Source organism: Lycorma delicatula, chromosome 13 (genome assembly GCF_047948215.1).
Source record: "Lycorma delicatula isolate Av1 chromosome 13, ASM4794821v1, whole genome shotgun sequence".
NCBI lineage: Eukaryota > Metazoa > Arthropoda > Insecta > Hemiptera > Fulgoridae > Lycorma > Lycorma delicatula.
The window spans coordinates 2,799,102-2,820,094 of NC_134467.1; the positions used below are offsets into that span (position 1 = coordinate 2,799,102).

The 20,993-nt window shown below is 30.0% G+C and overlaps 1 protein-coding gene across 5 annotated transcripts in view; it reads left to right on the plus strand.

The window, feature by feature from the left end:
* LOC142334073 (uncharacterized) overlaps positions 1–20,993 on the plus strand; it is a 337,489-nt gene that overhangs the window by 305,165 nt on the left and 11,331 nt on the right. For all 5 annotated transcript variants that reach the window (XR_012758761.1, XM_075381743.1, XM_075381746.1 and 2 more), the window contains 4 exons: positions 4,188–4,370; positions 10,890–11,061; positions 14,161–14,365; positions 19,767–20,026. Coding sequence is in view for 4 of the 5 variants with exons in the window: in XM_075381743.1 (XP_075237858.1) it covers positions 4,188–4,370; positions 10,890–11,061; positions 14,161–14,365; positions 19,767–20,026 (820 nt within the window). In the remaining variant the exon portion in view is untranslated. The remainder of the gene's footprint in view (positions 1–4,187; positions 4,371–10,889; positions 11,062–14,160; positions 14,366–19,766; positions 20,027–20,993) is intronic.

Below are 20,993 nucleotides of genomic sequence, written 5' to 3' on the forward strand. Positions count from 1 at the left end.
TTTATTTGTCAATCCTATAACAAAACAACAGTCCATGCAGTATTTGTAAGTTTTCCATTCACCTAAACCAAAAAAATTCAAAGAAGCCTAATCTTGAAGGAAGATCATGGCAACTGTATTCTGGGAGAAAAGGGTGTGCTTTTGATTGATTTAATGGAACCTGGAACATCCATCACATTGAAAGTCTAACAACACTAAACTGCATCATGCCATTTAAAACCAATTACAGGGAATACTCAGATTAGGAATTGTTCTTCTTCACAATAACACATGTCCACACATGGCTGCATGCACAACAGAAACAATTACAAAATTTGGATGGGAGATTTTTGATCAGCCTATTACAATACTGATCTTATGCCCAATGACTACCATCTCTTTCTACACCTCAAAAACTGGCTTACATCTCAATGATGCAGGGAAGGTGGAGAGTTGAAAATCTTGGTGCAAAAGTGGTTAATGTCTGAAGTGGTGAAATTGTATGGATTGGGTTTTAAGATTCTTGTTTCGCAATATCAAAAGTATTTTGAACAAAAAGGCAATTGTGCAGAAAAATAAAGTAAATGTGTAATTATTTAAAACCATTAATAAATTTTTCATTTTTTCAACTGTTCTCATTCTGTTATTGATCAGCTCTTGCTTTTGAACCACACCTTGTACACAGTATGTCTGAAAAGATCTCGAACTAAATTTCTGTAGTTAATACAAATAGTGCCATCTCTTGGACAACCAAGGAACTATTTAGTACGATGTCTGACAAGTATGTGTATAAAATTTCATAATGTTTTGTCACTCCAGTTATATTTGGCGTGTACATTGTGTTCATGTGTCCTTGTGCGAGCTCGCAACATGGAACAGAAAAGCGCGATAAAACTTTGTCTTCCGACTTCAAAAATCTTTTGTTGAACCTATTCTATGATACAGCAAGTATTTGGTGATGAAGACGCATCTCATACTACAACATAAACATGGTGGAAACGGTTTAAAGATGGTAAAGAATCATTGGATGATGATGAACAAAGCGAGAGGCCATCAACAGCTGTTTATGATGAAAATGTTGCAAAAGTGCACATGCAACTGGTCAAATCGTGAATTCTAAATTCTATTTGGATCTAATGAAACGCCTGATGTATTAAACTTGTTGAATCCGGCTTAAGCACCAAGATCCGGATGGTTAGTTTCTCTTGCACGACAATGCCTCGGCACACATGGCAACAGCTTTAACACGTTATTATGCCGCAAATCAAACTACCGTCTTATCCCCCCCAACTTGGCTCCAGCAGACTATTTTTTTTTCCAAAACTCAAGTTGAAGATGAAATGCTTTTACGATGACATTCTGGCCATACAAAGGGCTTGCACCAAGCAGTTGAAGGCAGTCCCAGAAAGTGATTTCTCCAGAGCATTTGACGACCTCTACCAGTGCTGCAACGAGTGTATATCTAGATAAGGGTTCCATGTAGAGGGCTGATGTGAGTAAATTCATTTATCTTTAAATTTGTATTTTTATTTAACTTAGTTTGGGGACTTTTCAGACATACTGTGTACATTTTGTATCTAAATGACTAATTTTCAATAATTTTTAAAAACTTGCTACTGAAGCGTATTTAGAAATTTAATTTTCTTCATTTTCAAACTTATAGCTTGTATTTTTATTTTTTGTAATTATTCTTTGTTGGAGTAAAATTAAAAATGTTCAGGATCGTACCCGAGATCTCATTTATCCATGATCAATCATAATATTGAAAAAAAAAGCTGACTGCCAGAAAAGTATACAATTTTTAATGTTACATGACAGAAACAATTTTTGCTCTAACCCTTTTAATTTAGGATCCATTGATAAACAACACAAAACAAAAGCGTATAAGCTCCCCAAGAGGTATTGAATTACATGAAAAAATTATTCTACTGAAGTAAAATTTTAAGATACAGGATCCATGATGACCGATCCCTGATTGCAACCAAATTTAATTGGTATTAATGTCTTATATTCAGAATTCATCGTACAAAATGTCCTAAAAATTAGTTAATCTAGCCTGAAAACGTCAAATAAAAGGATAACTGATGTGAAAAGTTAAAAATATATTAGGCTTATTCCCCCACACCTGAATGAAATCAGATGAATATATAATCAAAGTGACATACTAATGTAATAAAATCATTTAATTAGTACATGAACAAGAACTTCTGGACTTCTGATCCTGAAATGTAAAAAAATGGTTTTGCCCTACTTAATAGTAATAGAAGCCCTCCTTAATAGAATAAGATGAAACAAAATGAGAAAGAACTTAAACAACATAAGGTGTATTAAATTATGTAAAAAAATTTACATACATAAAATTTATATATATATATCCAATGCATAAACAAATCTCAGCACAATCCACCGAAGTACAGAATCGTTAATAGTTCTTCCCTTGTCTTATTATTTTTCTTTTTCTTTTTTATGAATCAAAAACTCTTTCAAGGAATTTGCTCATCGTCGGTTGATTAAAATTGAAATTTGATTACACATTAAAAACATAATGAGAAAAATAAAAAATGAATAAGATGAAATGCAATTTTCATAGTAGCGTCTATGTCTAATATAAAATTTAATAAAAAATGTATAAATTATAAAATTACACCTAGTTATATTTTATATAATAATTAAAAGTAATACTAAAGCAGCTAATATAGCTAAAAATAAATGTATTGTAGAATGGTTAAAATATGAAATTAAAATATAACAAAAAACAAAGTTTGAATGTAGACTATACACATTTCATGCAGACCTAATATTCAAATTGGGTAGTGTAATTTTTGCAAACTTACTAAAAATAATAGATTTTAAAATTAACAGATTGATGAATATTAAATATATTAAATTGAACAATAAAATGAATACATTTAATAAATAATCTGACAAAACATGATAACATAATAACATCAAAGAATATAACTAATTATGAACACACATTTGGCGAAGATATAATAAACACCACAGATATTGATTTCAATAATGTAGAGATTAAATGTTATTAAACACGCATTAAAATTTAACCTACCAACCCCAAATAAAAATAAAATTATCAAAAACACGATTATCGACGTAGAAAATAATTTATTTAAAATTGATAACAGACAATAAAAATAAATTGAGAAATAATTTCATTAATGTAATTGATAGTATTAAAAATAATAAAAGCTTGGATATCAATAATAAAGATTCTAATAAAAACGATAATATTTACAGAAGTATAAAAAACAAATTAAAAAAAATATTAATACCAATGGGTGCCAAATGCTTAGGAAATTAAATTTTAGAGATCATAGCTAATATTCAAAGAAGAATTTCTGCCAAAAGATTTATACGGTAGCTATCACAACAAAGTAGTGTATAACACATATCTTGTTACAAAATTCTTCAAGATTTAAATTTGAAACCGTATTGTGTAACAACTTAAGAAAACAGACATACCAAAACATCTTAATTATTGAAATAAGCTTCTTAAAAACATTCTGTTGGGTGGAAAGATAGATCCAATACTGTGTTTCATTCAGACGAGGTGCGGCTTCATGTATTTGTATTTAGTCTGTAGTGCTTTGGTTTTTAAGTTGCTCGCTCTATATTTTTACATAATGTTCTGTTAATTTCATATGTGGAGGTTTATTATCATTGTTTTTTCTATTATATAAAAATTTAGTATAGCTTGTAAAGTCGAATTGATTAGTTATGCAGTAAGGTAGTTGCAGTAGTATGTGGGTTGCAATTAGAAAATGTAAAGAGTGCTCATTAGTAGTCGATTTTAAGAAAGTTTGATAGATTTGAAACATTGCAATACTTTTTCATTCTCTTGACTAACAAATATTTGTTCTAAAATTTTTAAATGTGTTAATTTTGTTTGTAATTTTTACAAAATAAAATGTAAAAAGCTAAAATTAATGTGTAAATGTAAACAAAGAAGAATTTATTAAAATAAAAAAAAAATATCACTGAAGATGGGCTTGGGTCGAAAAACATTTTGATGAACATGGTAAAGTAAGAATGTTCTCTAATTCTGTACTTTGCAGAGGCTGAAAAAATAATATATTATATATAGTTATTTAACGTGCACAGGAAAAAAGTCTATAAAAATTGATCTAAATAAATTAACATGTATGTTTATCAGTTACTATCTGTTTTATTTAATGAATTTTGTTTTCTAGGAACTTTAACTAAAGAGGAACGTAAACTACAAGAAGCAAAATTTGAAGTTATGACGTCTGAAGCATCATACTTTAAGTCGTTAATCGTTTTAGAGAAACATTTCGCTGCTAGTCCATTATTACAAGATGAATCTGTTCTTTCTGCCAAAGATAGAAAAAGTTTATTTGGTTGTATTACACCAGGTAATTAAAACATAATTGTACCTATAAAGAAATAAGAATGTAAAGGATATTTTTGTTTTTCCAATTAGGAGGTTGGTATAATGATTTCTTTGTTGTCCATAAGTTTTCATAGACTGTGGGCTTAAGTAGTTCTACACCAAGGGAATATATAGTGATATGTGTTCTTCAGTCGGGGAAGATTAAAACCTATAAAGGTAATTTATAGACTTGAGTAATTCTTAGTATGATAATAGTATTACATGAGTCAACAAAAGATGTATGAACAGATAGGTCATTTATAAATAGTTTCATTTCTTTCTGTGATAAGCAGCATTCAGATAGATTTTACTGTTTTTAAAAATTTACATCAATTCTGTTCTGTTGATGTATTGATGTCATATTCTGTTCAAAAATTTAGTCAAAATTTATGAAATTGCAAATGAGTTAAAGTTTTTTATTATGTTTTTTTCAATCATCCATAAGTCATATATCCAGAAAAGTCATTTGATTTCATAAGTCATGTTTTTAAAAAAATATTTCTTGCAGATTTTCTTATGAACTTTTAGATGCGTACTGACACAATTATTCTACTGCTGAGAATTTCAAACACTGTTGATCAATGATTTATATGTAATAGTTTCTCTTCTTGCACTGAGGTAACTGAAGTGTCCTTAGTACAATGCAAGAGATTTGGATCGATTATTGGTTGCCCAGGAACTCTGCGCGATAACACAATTATATGAAAAAGTATTTGAAGTGTATGTAGATGAAAGATTTAATTTCTAAAGGCTCCTTCTGACCGTTGCAGAATATTTGCAGCATTGATTTTGGAAGGACCTACATATGTGGTTGATTACATACCTGATCAATGAAAATGGTTATTTAGCGGTGAGAATGCGAATTTGCAACAGTTAAACTTGTTAATTTCTCAAACATGGTACCGCTAATGTGTTAAATAAATAAATTAACAATTAATATAATCCACCTTACATTGATCTTTTGGCTTACTTGGAAGCCATCATCAGAAGTTAAAAATGTATTAAAGTCAAGTCACTAGTATCCTACTAGTATATGTATACTAGTAGGACCGGAACAGTCATGACTGTTTTTAAATTTAAACTATGATTTTTAAACTTTGACTTTAATGCATTAATTTTAACTCCTGATGATGGCTTCCAAGTAAGCTGAAAGATCTAGGGATATATCAACATGCTAGATAGGTGGATTATATTAATTGTTAATTTATTTAATTAAACTTTTGTCAGATTTTTTCCCCATCAGCAACATTTTAATTGCTGCAGATACTATACTTAAGAAACCTTGTTTTAAAAAAAAAAAAAAATCTTTGGTTATAGAAAATTTGGTAAAAATTGAACATAAATATCCAGTTTTACACAATAGATTGTAATGTCAACAAAAGTATAAGAAAATGGTCCTGATATCATTTGTGGTTAGGTTGAAAATTTTATCGAAAGTGGGCACCATTCATTCTATATTATATATAAAAGTATCTTTCAATCTCACTTAGTTACGGTATCACAAATTATGACTCTGTACTCGTTTCTCTCTACATTAATATCTTGGTTCTGCTTCTATTATTCCTAAAAAAAAAAAAAAAAATAAATTGAAAAATGTTGATACTTTCAACTAATGTCATGATTCTTTGGTGTCAACAATAAACTTATAGATTTTGTTGCTATTATACATGCAAAGATTTTTTACTAGTATGCGGGGTAGGCATTATGTATTCATAAATATATAATGCCTACCCCGCGTACTAGTATTTGTTGATATGAATAATATCAATAAACATTGAAAAGGAATGGGTTTATTGCTGAAAACTGAATAAGAAGAAAACATCCCTCCTTCATGATCCAGAAAAGACAGTGGAGTGCTCTTTATAAATTAACTTGATATTACATTAATATAAAGTTTATCAAAGAATCATCGCTGCAACACACACAGACTCTGAGGTTAAGGGATAAAAAAAGAGACATCCACATTCCCAACCTGTTAACTACGAAAACAAAAATATCCCTTTGGTTTTTTTTTTATTTCTCCTCATCTATAATTTGGCTTGATTTATGTTTAGTCTATGGGAGCGATATTTATATGTGAATACCATTCATTTACTACCGATTAAAATTACAATTTAAAAATGTTACTTTCTTATTTTGACGTGGTATGTCAAATTTATAGTTTGTTTTATAATTTTTTTTTTTAATACATCAGTAATATTATTCATGAAATATGTTTGTATACTGATAAGTAGGCTGCACTTTGTTGAAATTAATTACTTTCAGGAATTGAGGTCAGCTCATTATACATGAGTTAGATGGGGATACTGTTGTCGTAAAACACTTCTACCATGTTGGAGTTAGTCCCTTTATTTTAGAATCGTAGTAATAATATTTTAATAAAATGATCTATTTCACTTTTTTACAACTATTATGAATTTTCAGTAAACACCTAAATTTTAATCGATTTGTAAAATTATTTGTCCTTAAATATTTTACATCGTATAGGTTTAACAGGAATCTTCTAATTAAAAATTAATGAAAAAATTACTCTGCTAATTTAGTATCTTTGCTGATATTTTTATCTGCAAGTAGTATGAAACTTTATCGTTTGCTATGCTAGCAAATCTATTATCTCAGGTAATGTTTGGTTCATTGATTGTGGAGGGTGTTGGAAGCCGAATGACATTAAAATGTAAATTACAGAAACATTTAATTTTTAACATGGTACATTTTTTGTGGTTTCTACAATTTTATTTTTAATTTAATCAAAAGATTTAATTTTAATTTTTTAATTTTAATCAAAAAAGTTTATACGTTTCAATCATTTTCTTGTTTTTGCCAATAAGTCTATCTCTTCTTTTAACTATATTTTTCCAAATGCTCCTTTCTTCATCAATTTGCCGCAACACCTCTTCATTTATCACTTAATCCACCCATATGATTTTTAACATCTCATTTATTTCTATAGCACCACATTTCAAAGGCTTCTGACCTTTTCTTTTCAAGTTTCACTTCCATATAAGCTATGCCCCAAACACACTTTCAAAAATGTTTTCCAGGCATTTAAAGTAATTTTTGATTTAAGTAAATCATATTTCTGACTGAAAGCTTGTTTTGCCTCTGCTATTCGGCATTTTATATTGCTCTTGCTTTGTCCATCTTTAGTAATTCTACTTCCCAAATAACAAAATTCTTCTACCTCCATAATCTTTTCTCTTCATATTTTTACATTCAGTGGTTCATCTACATTGTTTCTACTATATTTAATTCCATTGTTCTTGTTTATTTTCATGTGGTAGTTCTTGGGTAGAATTTCATCCATGCCATTCATTATTTCTTCTTAATCTTTTTTATTCTCAGCTAGAATTAATATCATCAGCAGATCGTAGCATCTTTATCTTTTCACCTTGCACTCTTACTCCAGATCTATCCTTTAACATCATTAACTGCTAGTTCTATGTAAAGATTAAAAAGTAACGGGGATAGGGAACATCCTTGTCTGACTCTCTTTTTTATTACGCCTTCTTTTTTATGTTCTTTGAGTATTACTGTTGCAGTTTAGTTCCTGTAAATGTTACCAATTGTTCTTCTATCTCTATACTTGAACCCTAAATTTTTTAAAATGCTGAAATTTTATTCCAGTCTACATTATTAAAAGTCTTTTCTTAGTCTATAAATGCTACGTACTTTGGTTTGTTTTTCATTAATCTTCCTTCTGCTATTAATCTGAGTGCTAAAATTGCTTCCCTTGTCCCTATACTTTTCTTGAAACCAAATTGGTCTTCTCCTAACACTTCTTCCACTCTCTTCTCAATTCTTCTATACAAATTCTAGTTAAGATTTTTGGTGCGTGAGTAGTTAAGCTAATTTTTTGTATTCATCACATTTATCTGCTCCTGCTTTCTTTTGCTTCATGACAATAACACTCTTTGTGAAATCTGACAGAAACAGAACTTCCCCTTTTCATAAATATTACACACCAAACACATTATTAGACTAATATATGTACCACAAAATTCTCCTAACTTTCCTGTATGCTGTCTATTTTACCAAAGATTATTTCTCTTTCCACTTCTGAACACTTTTTTAATCCATTCTTCTTTTGCACTTACTGTTTATAGTATTTCTTAATTGTTGATAGTTCCTTTTACCTACTTCATCACTAGCATTCTTATACTTTCTACGATCATCTGTCAGCTGCAGTATAACCTCTGATATCCAAGGTTTTCTACCAGTTGCCTTTGTTCCGCCTAAGTTTTCTTCTGCTGATTTAAGAATCTCCTTTTTAACATTCTCCCATTCTTCTTCTATATTTTCTACCATATCGTTTTGACTCAGACCTCCTGCAATGCCCTCTTCAAAAATTTTCATTACCTTCTCTTCCTCAGGCTTCTCTTAATTCCACCGATTCATATGATACCTTTTCTTGAGGTTTTTAAACCCCAGTCTACATTTCATTATCACTGAATTATGATCGCTATCAATGTCTTCTCCAGGATATGCTTTGCGATCAACAAGTCGGTTTCTAAATCTTTGTTTAACCGTGATATAAATCTATATGCTACGTTACAGTATCACCAGGCTTTTTCCATGTGTATATTCTTCTATTATGATTTTTAAACTCTGTGTTGGCAATTACTAAATTATACTTCGTGCAAAACTCAGTAAGTCAGTCCCTCTCTCATTCCTTTTGCCCAGTCTGTAAATTTTCTAACCTACCAGCCTTTTTTAGACTTATAACATCCCACGCTCTGACACATAGAATGTTATTTTTTAATTTTCTGGTGATCCCTTCCTTAGTAGTCCTCACCTGGAGATCCAAATGGGGGACTAGTTTACCTCTGGAATATTTTACCAAGGAAGGCATCTCCATCTTTTGTTACATGAAAATGCAGAGAGCTACATTTTCTTGGAAAAAAAAACAGCCATAGTTTTCCATTGCTTTCAGCTGTGTAGTACTCAGAAGATTGAGTGATGTTGGTATGGCCGTTTAAGTCCTTCTGATCTACACCCTTAACAATTACTGAAAGAGCTGCTGCCCTCTTTCAGGAATCATTCCTTAGTCTGGCTCTCAGCAGATACCTCTTCGATATGGTTGCACCTTCAGTCCAGCTACTCCGTATCACTGAGCACTCAAGCCCCCTCACCATCGGCAAGGTCTCATGATTAATAGAGGAAGATGTACATATTATAAAGATATTAACCAAAATGTTCTAAATTTACACGTAAAATAAAAATTGGTTTTTATGTGATTTTTATTAAAATGTTGGCATCTTAATGTTGTGTATAGTGCTGATGATTAGCACCAAAAGATCTTTTGGAAGAAAAAGTTTCAGTATTTTGAATGTGAGTACTTAATTATTTAACGATTGAATCTTGCAGTTCCAAAAATGCTCCTGCACAAAAAATTATATTTTCACGTTTTACAATTAATCATGTCTAATAAGTTTCAACATAATTTGTTTTTAAAAAAATCTTATTACATTATCTTTTTGATTTAAAAAAAAGATGTCGGTTTCAAAATTTGTTTTCTTCGAAGTTATGAAGTTGCCTTATCCAGATTGTTCCAAATATTAATCTTATCCGATCCTGTATTATTGATTATTATAATCATTCATTCCTAATCTTGCCTTATCCTCCCTGTGTTTTTTTATTTCTTGTTTTAATTTTATTAATTCAATACATTTATGTATTCTTTTATGCCATGTAGTAGAGTATTTATATAATTTTTAAAAGAAATTATTCATTTGGTTGTGAGGTTATAAAAATTTGAATAGAACAATCTTATTGACTCGGCTTTGGAAGAATATCTTTTGTAAGATGGAAAACAGAAGCTAAGGTCTTGGGTAACTGACAACTTAAAATTTAACCTCTCCAAATGGATAATTGTAAAAGAAAAAAAAATCACCTGGTGTAATGTGTAAAATCTGATATGAAAATGAGATTTTTAAGAAGCATATGTTACTAAACAATACTTGCTGCCTGCTATTTATTCAACTGTTAGAAGATGTGTAATGGTTAGAAGGTATTGAAAGAAAAGTTGTAGACTTTAAAAATTTATTGCAGTAAAAAATGGGAAAACAACATAGAACTTTTAGTTATTAAAAATTTACAAATGATGTGCAATTGGAAGAGGAAAAATTTGAAATCACAGAAATTGTGTCGAGATCAGTTTTTTTTTTAATTTGTACTTTTTAATTAAAATATTAATTTTGTATTTCAGTTTCTAAAATAAATTATGTTGACAAATTATTTCTATTTCTTCAGAAATCTAAGTCTTCGTGATACTGATTATTCAAAAAGTAATCTTTTTCTGTGACGTATAAAAGTGACTTATCTGAATTAAAAATAATTATAAAGTAGATAGACAAAGAATTTATGTTTAATGAAATAAGAATTTCTAATTTAATAGTTATATATAAGTTGTACTTTCGTACTGATAAGAATAATTGTGATATAATTAATTATTACTTCTTTTTTGTATATTTTGACTTTTATAAATTTCAATTTTTTTTTGTAGTACGTAAATGTTCAGAAAAGTTATTAAGCTCGTTAGATAAATGTTGGCAAGAATCGATTATGTTAGCTGGTATTTGTGATATTATTCACAGACATGCGATTCATTATTTTCAAGTTTATATCTCATACTGCTCGAATCAAATTGATTTAAATGCTACTCTTAAAAAACTGAAGTAAGTATTTATTTTTTTAATGTTATTTAGCATTACAGTATTCTAATCCGGTATTTTTATTGATGCGGTGAATAACCTTTACATTTAGCTTTTACTGGTTATTAACTATTAACATTTTTTTCAATATGTAAATTATTTATTGAATAAAAAAACTGAAGATGGTACTAATTCATCTATAATCTGTTGTTTACGAGGGACAGCTGAAATATAATGCATACTGGAATGTAGCAGAGGAGGGGTATTCCATTTTAATTCAACAAATTTTCAAAAATTTTATTACATCACTATTTTTGATTTTGATATGATATTTGGTATATGATAACTGTCCACCTTGTAGTGACCAAAAAATATTTTTTTAATATTTAAAAAAAATGTTATTCTTGAGTAATAGATTATTTTCTAACTTGCCAACTGGTAAAAACAGCCATTTTTGTCATTTTTTCCATGAGCTGTAGCATTCTTATTTTACATAATTCAGAGGTCAAAAAGGGCTTTTAGGAAACCGTAAAGATGGAACTTCATCTTAGTTTACTCAAGATTCATTTTGTTACATAACCAAATCTTGTAATGTTTACTGAAGTTACAAATTGTTTTTTCAGATTTTTAGCCAAAAATAAATAATGAAGGGCTAAGGGTAATAGGCCTGTTTTTAACCTTTTAACTCATAGGTACTAGTAGTACTTATAAAAAAATTGGACTGTTACTGATTGTCCTTCATTAAAAAAAATGGCTGCCAAATTGCAAGATTTTGAAAATGTCTCCTTTTTGGGGCCCAAAAACCACATGTGGGAGAGGTGGCAAAAATTTGAAAGTTTTACAGCAGTAAGTACTTTTTATAAATTTAAAACCATATAAAATTTATTTTATTACTCAAAGAGGTTGACGAGTAATGAAGACATCAAAACCACTAAAAACACTGTTCCTTCTAACCATGAACAATGTATCCAAAACATTCACAGCATGTATTTTTTCAGATAATATTGTAAACCTACTATACAAAATATTTTGATACGTCTATAATGAGATAGCTTATATTCTAGATAGTTTGTTACGTCAAGTATATGACTCATACACACAAACTCATGTTTAAACACAAAAATGAATAGACATGCATGGATATGAATGTTTGCGTAATCCTGAATGTAAACATTGTAAGAAGGCTCAGTTACTGTTTTGCCCACAAAGGGTTAAAATGGAATACCCCAGGAAAAAGATATTACATAAAGCGACAGGTGCTGTCATTTTGTTTCATTCTTCTATTACTAATATTCTAAAACTCATTTAACTATGGCCATTCATTTTCTGTCAGTTACCATTGCAGAATTGAGACTATGCCTGCTATATCAATGAGTGATGCAGTGATTGAATTTTTAATAGAGGGAAAAGTGAAAGCTAGTGACATTCAACATCATCTAAAATCTTTTATCTCCATATAAAACTGTTGATCGAAGTAATGTGAGTCAGTAGATAATAAAATTTCCTCCATCAGATGTTGGTAAGCGAGTCGAATATGCCTGCTATATGAACATGCAGTGATTGAATTTTTAATGACTGAAAAAGTAAATAATGACATCGTTGTTTAAAAGCCATTTATGGTAATGAAACTATCGATTTAAGTACTGTGAAGATGTGCAAACCAGTTTCATGTTATAACCGGATAAAATTCATGTATTGTGGTGGGAGTCGAAACTTGACAAGTGTTCTGGGATTCCAAACATAGTTGTGTGACCAACTATGTGGAAATTAGGTTGACTGTAAATTCTGTATGATACATAGAGATTTAAAACATCTTAGGAGACTTGTGTGTCGTGTTCAACAACGATCCACAGGGTTATAATTCTCACGATAATGCTTGACCACACATTGCATGCAACCAACAAAGCTCTTGTGAAGTTTGAATTTGAACCTATTTCATACTCTGTACACTCACCAGATTAGGCGTACCCTTAGAATTTTCACTTCTTTTAGTGAAAAAAGCATTAAGTGCATTCATTTTACCACAGATGATAAACTGAAGGATACAATGAGGTCACAGATCAAGGAACACCAGCATTCTTCATCGACAAAATGAGAAAACTAGTTCATCTTTAATAAATGTGCAGCTGTAAATGGTTACTACGTGGAAAAATAAATTCAAGTTTTTGTTGCTAATAAATATATTTTTATACCATGTTTCGTTTGATTTTCTCTTTCATTTGCAAGTTATGAGTGTATTACATTTTAGCCACCCCTCATATCTTTCAGTTGAACAGTTTTTGGCTGTTTATGCGCACCACACAGTTACATTGATAGTCTACAGTAGACTATCCTTTCCTCCTGGTTCCAGGAGGTAAGGAAAAAAAAAGTTAAGACACCTACTGGATCATTGTTAAATTTGTATGTACTTTTTCAAATACTGTAGCCATTGTATTTGTGTGGTTTAGTGAATGAAGCTCTTCCTTTCGATCTAACCCGGGTACGGTTTCCTATCTGCTGCCTGCAAAATTGGGTGAAGTGCTAATTAAATAAATACAAACTTCTTAATCTTTTCTATTTCTCGTAGGCATAACATTCAGTGCTCAATCAAATGCAAATTTTCTGATAATATTATATTCTTGTAAGTAAGACCAAATCTCATTGCTGAAGAAAGTTATTAAAAAATAATATAATATGCTGTTCCTGGCAATCTATGATTTTGCATAAATTTATTTAGTAAAAAAATTGTTTTTTCTTCAGTAATTTAAGTTGAGGGTCAGGAGGATTCCTTCAGGAAAACCCTAATTTGTCCACAATCTTTTATGTCATGTGGAAGATTTTGACTTTGGATGAACTAATGGTTTAAAAAATTAATTTAAGAACTTTTTTGCATTATTTATTTGTTTTACTCCGTCAACTACAAGCTAATGCCTGATTACAGATATATTATATCCACACTTTTTTTTAATGAATTTAATTTTGTGGCATATGATAAATGCTAAGCTTGATTGGGATTTAAACTCAGAATCCCCAGATGAAATGAAGAGACACTGCCTCTCTGCCGGTGAGGCATTATAAAAATGTATGTACCGACAGCACTTTATGTAAAATGAATTTTCACGTTTATGTTTTTCTTTTTTTCAGGGAAACAAATAAAAAATTTGAAGATACATTAGCCCATCTAGAAGCTGATCCAAAGTGTGAATCATTATCTTTGCATTCATTTTTAATGTTGCCAATGCAAAGGATTACAAGAATGCCTTTATTGGTCGACGCTATTTTATCTAAATTAGAAATTTCACATCCTGAATATTCATCGTGCCAATTTGCACTTAAAACGCTCAATGAAGTATGTATTTTATGTTTTATTTGTTTTTCTGCGTATCATAATGTTAAAGCATTTTAGTTGCATTCTGATATATTTGGGTTTTGATTTCATTGTTCAAGGTTGGTTCAAAAAGTTTCTAAATTTTTTTAAATAAATGTTTTGGGCATATCTATTACTGAGCAAACTACTTCTATACCAAATTTCCCTATTCCTGATGCGATGGACCAATTCCAGTAGTGTTATGGTCTTGGAAACCTTATAGGCCTCTTTCTGTACTCCAATTAGGTCTGTTGTAAATTTTTTTACTATCTTCAGCTTTTTCCTTTAAAAGAAAGTCGACTAGAGACAAGTCGGTGAGCAGGTCTGCTTCCTAGTTTCGGGCAGAAAGTCAGGGATTTAAGACGACATTCAGTATGTCATGGGACAGATTTTTCAGCTACCTGAAGTAACTTTTTTTTTTATAATGATGTCATTGTGTTTTGAACCATATTATGTAGTGTGGATGCTTTTGCTATTTCCCAGACTCTCAGAAGATGATTGGGACTAAATTTCACACAATTTTGAGTGTTGTCAGATGATATGAGGCCAATTCTAAACGGAGGTTATCATCATTTGCTGTCTGAAAACTTTCATTATATCACTTTGTACACTGATCACCATGAACTTACTGCATCATTTTATGGTGTAGCTGTTTTGCAGAGTTTTTAAATAAAATTTAGCGTTGATTCATTGTACTTGAATATCATAAAACATATGCATGTGAACAAACAGCTATATCTTGTTGTATAATCACTGTAATATGATAGAACAGTGGCAAATTAATCACAAGAGAAGACAGTATAGTTTACCAGGCAATACTATCTTATCGCCTTGCATTGGCATTATATAAAAAAAAAAAATTAGAAACATTTTAGAAAGATCTCATACTTTAGAACTATACTATAATAGAGTCGGTTGAAAATCTAGTAAAAGTATTTCATGACTTCAGTAATATAACAATAAATAAATTAAATGACTGGGAGGAAAGAAGTACTTATTTATCCTTCAAATCTAACTGATTTGAACGATAAGGTTTCTTTCTTTTACTCTTTTAGTAGCCTTTTATCTAATTTAAATAGACCTACATTTTACTTCTTTATTTTTTTTTCATGTTAGCACTTTTGTGAATGAGCACAGCCTTACTAGGAGAGAATCAATAAAATAAGATTGCCACTTTTTTTTTATATATAAAAATCATTTACTTTTTTCTGAGAATGTAGCTTAAAATTACAATTTGTATGTATAAAAACAACTCATGTGACTTGAGAAGTATTTTTAAAATATCATACTTAACAGTTCTCTGTATGGTAGTTTACAGATAAATGGAATATGGTGACTGAAGATAAAATACAGGTTTAATTTCAGTAAGAGCACGGGTAAAATAGACGATCGTTGAGTGATGTTGAAGATTAGATTAAAACACAACTGACAATGTACCATACTATAAGTAATAATATGGCATTTGTTGATCTGCAAAAAGAATTGATTAATGTAGAGTAGAATAAAATGTTTTTAATTTCTTGAAAATTTTGAGTTACATGTAGGAAAAATAGAGGTATTTTAAAGTTTGAACAGGACATAGGTAGCACTTATAAAAGGAGAAGATGAAGAAAGACTAATTTCATTCTGAATAAGAATCCCAATCGCTTTTCAAATTGTTTGTAGGAGAAAGGAGAAATGAATAAGAATTGTAAGGAAAAATTTGACAGTTACCTAATTATCCAACGAGTAAAAATGAAAATGTTAATTTTGGCCGATACATTTCTACCCGCAGACATCAAAAGTAAGGTAGAGAAAATAAATATGTGGAATAAATTTATTGCTAGGGTATGTATTCGGTTTAAAAATAAATAAGAATAAAATAAATATAATGATTTGCGACAGAAAGCAGGATAATGAGGTATTAAACATTAAAAACAGGAGAACATAATATATCAGAAGTGTTTGAATTTTTTGGTTAAACGGTAAAGAACAGAGTAAAGAAAACATAGTGACACTACAAGCGAGGAAAGCTTTTATGCAACATAGAAGTGTGATATTAAATGCTAATATTAATTATAGATCCAAGAATTTGAAGAATACTCGTGTAATTATTTGTGTAGAATGTAGCGCTTGAATAAAGTTAATACCTTATTCAAGAGGATATTAAAAATTAGGCGGGTTGATAAATTATAAAATGAAGGGTTCGTAAAACAAATAGAAGAGGAGAGATATTGTACCAAAATTTTGTAAAGAAACAAAATAATTAGGTTGGCCATATACTATGATATCAGGATTTAGTTAATTTGATAATAGAGGGATGTACAAGGTGTGTTTTTAAAGTAAGGTCCATTTTGAATTTACTTTTTATAATGTTGTAAACAGATGGCGCTTATATAGTTCAGTTATTTTAATTAATAGTCAACCATTAGAAAGTTTAGTCATTTTGTTTTTAGTTGTTTATATATTTATAATGAGTCTTATTTGTAATCTTCCTTGTGTGTGAAGTATAAAGAGTAATCCAATTTTTGATGGCAAAAACAAATCTGCAGCTGATATTCACAAGCTGAATATTATGAATGATGCTAAAGTAAGACAGTGATGCCATTAATTTTGAAAAGGCTGAACAAATGAGAATGTTTGGTATAGAAGCGTATGGTTATAGCTTGTCCAAGCTGAATTGGCATAGATTTGATGAACAGCATAGCTTTATATGTTGCTGCTTGATAAGCATGGGTTTGTAATGCTACTCGATTAAAAACAGTATGTATACGGTATGACTATTGCTTATTCCAATCGGTGAACAAATTCATGTCTTGTATTTATTAGTTACTTATTTAATTCTGGTTGATATATATTAAATTAATAATTTCTTTCTTTATTAGATACTGAAATAGATATGTTATGCCATATTATGCAGACTAATCAGCTGTTACTGATTAGTGTTTAGCCCTAAATGTATTTATTTATAGTTTTATAACTGTATAAAATATCCAAGCCAAACTCGCATAAGATTGATGTCTACTGTTTGTGCTATGCTCTTCACCCTTTGTTCTGGGAGCGGTGAACAGCCATATGGTAGCCTAGGCTATGGGTCATGCATGAAAAAAATTTCTTTATTCAGGTTTGTGTAAGTAATAACTGAATGATGTGTCATTCTAAATATTCAAATGAAACATTAAATCGTTATTTATACAAACCGTTCTTGATTAATTAAGAGACTAACTTGTTTTTGTAAATAATTTTGTTCAAATTTATACTGTATTTGCAGTTAAAACTTGTCCAGTTAATTGTGTGTATCCAAAGAGTAAGATTATCATCCGATTATAGTGTTCTTTGAGTTCCAATTCTTGAAAGTAATTGAAGTCTTAAGTGAAATTTTAAAAGTAACTTATTTGCATTAAATTAGGAAATTTTTGTCAGCTCTATTCTTATGATAGTGAATTGATTTTATTATCTTGCATATTACGTCTAATTTACGTGGAAAAGACATTCACCACCAAGGAAAAGACATTATACACAATGTAAACTGCATGAAGAACATCAGGCAGAAGCTGCAGTTGAAATGTTTGTTAGTGACACCAAAAAAGTTGTAGAACATGTTGCGTGTACCACAGGAGTCTCAGAAAGAACAGTTTAATGAATTACTGGTGAAATAGCTTCAGAAAAAAATTCAGTTCTCGCAAAGGAAAAACGCTAAAAGGGAGTGACAAAACCGGACAGTTACAACCGGATCGGAATGCCATATGACATAAAATGTTAAAATTCTACTTAAACAAGGGCTGGTTGCCTTCTCTGAGGAAACTTGCCACAAAATTAGAAAGTGATGGGAGTTTTTAATGGGCAAAAGAGTAGCTTACAGACATTTTTGTTAAGCTTTTGTTACTTCGTAGCTTACAGACATTTGTTACTTAAAATGGAAGAAAATCAGAAATAACAGGGAAATTCTTATTGAAAAACATGATATTCAGTACAAACGGTTTGTGTATTTGAATAAAGTTGAAGAAGATGTAGATTGAGTTGAAGGAAGACCAGTCGTCTACATCGATGAAACTTATGTTTTAATTTCTCATTGCCCTACTTTATAGTCTTTATAAGTTTATACTTTACAGCTGCACTAGTGCACAGGTTTAAGCATATTTAGCTAAAGATTGGATCGGTATGTTTTACAGTGGGTGAGTGCAATCGAAACATAGAGCTAAACGATTTAATTTCTGGATAACCAAGATCCGGTCGATGAAGAGTGTATTCGATGTGTTAAACAGTTAGCACTCGACATGCTGATACACACGCCATTTGAATCATGAAAATCAGACAACTGGTTGCCAAGATATTATGGTGGCACCCCATTGGACCCCTCCCCAATTTCTGAATGGCACCCTGGGGCTTTTGAAAATATTATCATCTGATGGGTACCACTGAGAGCGGATAGGGTCTTGTTAGAGGGGGGACGAAAAAATTTTTCAGAGCACTAGAACCAATTGTTTTTGAGATATTTTTAATTTTCATCTGAAAATTCGAATCCAGTTAAAAAGTACTAAATTTTCCCAAAACTTTGATCACTACTGTATAAGAGTAACATATTATAGCCCCACTATATAGGCAACCATCGCCTAGATCAGGCCTGTGCCAGTTTGGCTTGGAGAAGCTACACTGGTTTTTTTGGTTTATCTTGCTTGTTGAATTTAGTAATTGCAAAACTAGTGTGAAAGTCAATATGTATTGCAAAAAGACATTAAAAAATCTTAAACAGTATAAAAAACAAATGTGGGATGCTATCCTGTGAGATTTTAATTTTGCATGACAGTTTCTGGTCCCACTTAGCAAATCAGTCAGTGAGGCGATCAAAAGTTTGTTGATTAATCTTTAATGTTCTATCCTGTAGCCCTGACTTTGCTCCTGGAGATTATTTTCTTTTTCTTCATACATTGTGGCACAGTTTAAGTCAGTGGTGGCGGAATTTTTTGATTAGGAAATGAAGAAAGTAGAGGAACACTTTGAAAAATGTGTTCAGATTGTAGACATCTATGTAGAAAAGTAGTAAATAAATGTAGTTTTTGTAGTAATAGTTTGTTCATATTTTTCAGTTTTGTTTTATTTCAAAACTGATCTTACTTTAAAAATATGTCTTGTATAAAGGGTAAAAACTGCAGCAAAAGCTGTAGTATTTAGAATATATATTTGATTGCATAGAATATAGTAATTATGTTCAAGTTAGAAAAAAAAAATGGAAGTAAAGGAAAATCAATTTGAGTGATAACCTGATAAGGAAAATTCAGAATAAAGAAATTTTATCTCAGTTAATATAAAATAAAGTTCTAATTGGAATATCATATTTATTTTAATACAGTATTCTAAACAAAGTTCATTTTTTCTTATATTATATGTATTTATTTTGTTACAGTTTGTACAAAGGTGTAATGAAGAAACACGTCAACAAGAACGTGTTATTGAAATGATGAAATTAAGTAGTCAATTAGATTTTAGTAAAGATGTAAGAACTTTACCTATTGTATCAAAAAATCGTTGGCTGGTTAGATCCGGTCAAGTGATTCAATTGAATTTGGATACCAGGCAGACATTTGGTCGTAGATTTACAAAAAGCGGCAGTAAAATTACTTTATTTTTATTCAATGATGTTTTGTTATTGGCCAAGAGAAAGAGGTTAGTATTTTAATTTAATGTGATTTTATTTTATATCTGATTATTATTTCTTGAGACACAAAAAAAAATCCCAATAAATTGCCTGATTGTGCAATAAATTTAATAAAGTAGAAAGGTTTTGGCCACTGTTTTATTGGACCGGCTTTATATTGGCAATTGAATTGTATTTAATGTATTATATATGTACGAAGAACACCAGAGTCTGAAAACAGTATTGATCACAGATAGTGAAAATCACAACTAAAATACTAGAAAGAGAAATGATAATTACATGTGCTATAAAAAAGAAGAAAAATTATGATTAATTTTTTTTTTGTTACAGTATTCCAGAAACTAAAATCCACAAGAATGTAAAACAAAGTCAAAACTGAAATAAAATTACAATCAAGAACTAAAATATGGTAGTTACTATGTTATATTTGTGATAGATCAAACCGATTTACTTTTCAAAATTATATAATACATCATTAATTTTCCTATAAATGTCGAAGTTATTATTTATTTGTACATATAATTAGCCTTTGTTGCTAAATAAAATTAATTGTGTTGTTGTTATATTACACAGACATATTTCTTTCATTATTCCGGATTACACTGACAATTATTGCTATTTTAAATTTTTTCATGGATTTTTCATCATTACTATAGTAAATAACACAACAAAACATAAAATAAGAACCTTATAAACTGTTAAAGAATAATTTTGAATAGTACGGTAGTAGATACACTAAAAACAAAATAACCAAACATTTGTTAGGTCGTATTAGGGAGAGCTTGGTCCCTGTCACGCTTGAAATAATCGCCTCTTTGATTTTTTAATTTATCCTAATAGTGTTTCCGTTTCAGAAAACAGTCTTAAAAAGCATAGTTTGGAATCAATTTAAGTACTGATTATAAATTAAAATTTTGTTTTCTTAATTTTAAATGTTTGGCATTGTAACAACATTGATTTGAGTCTAGGGGGAAA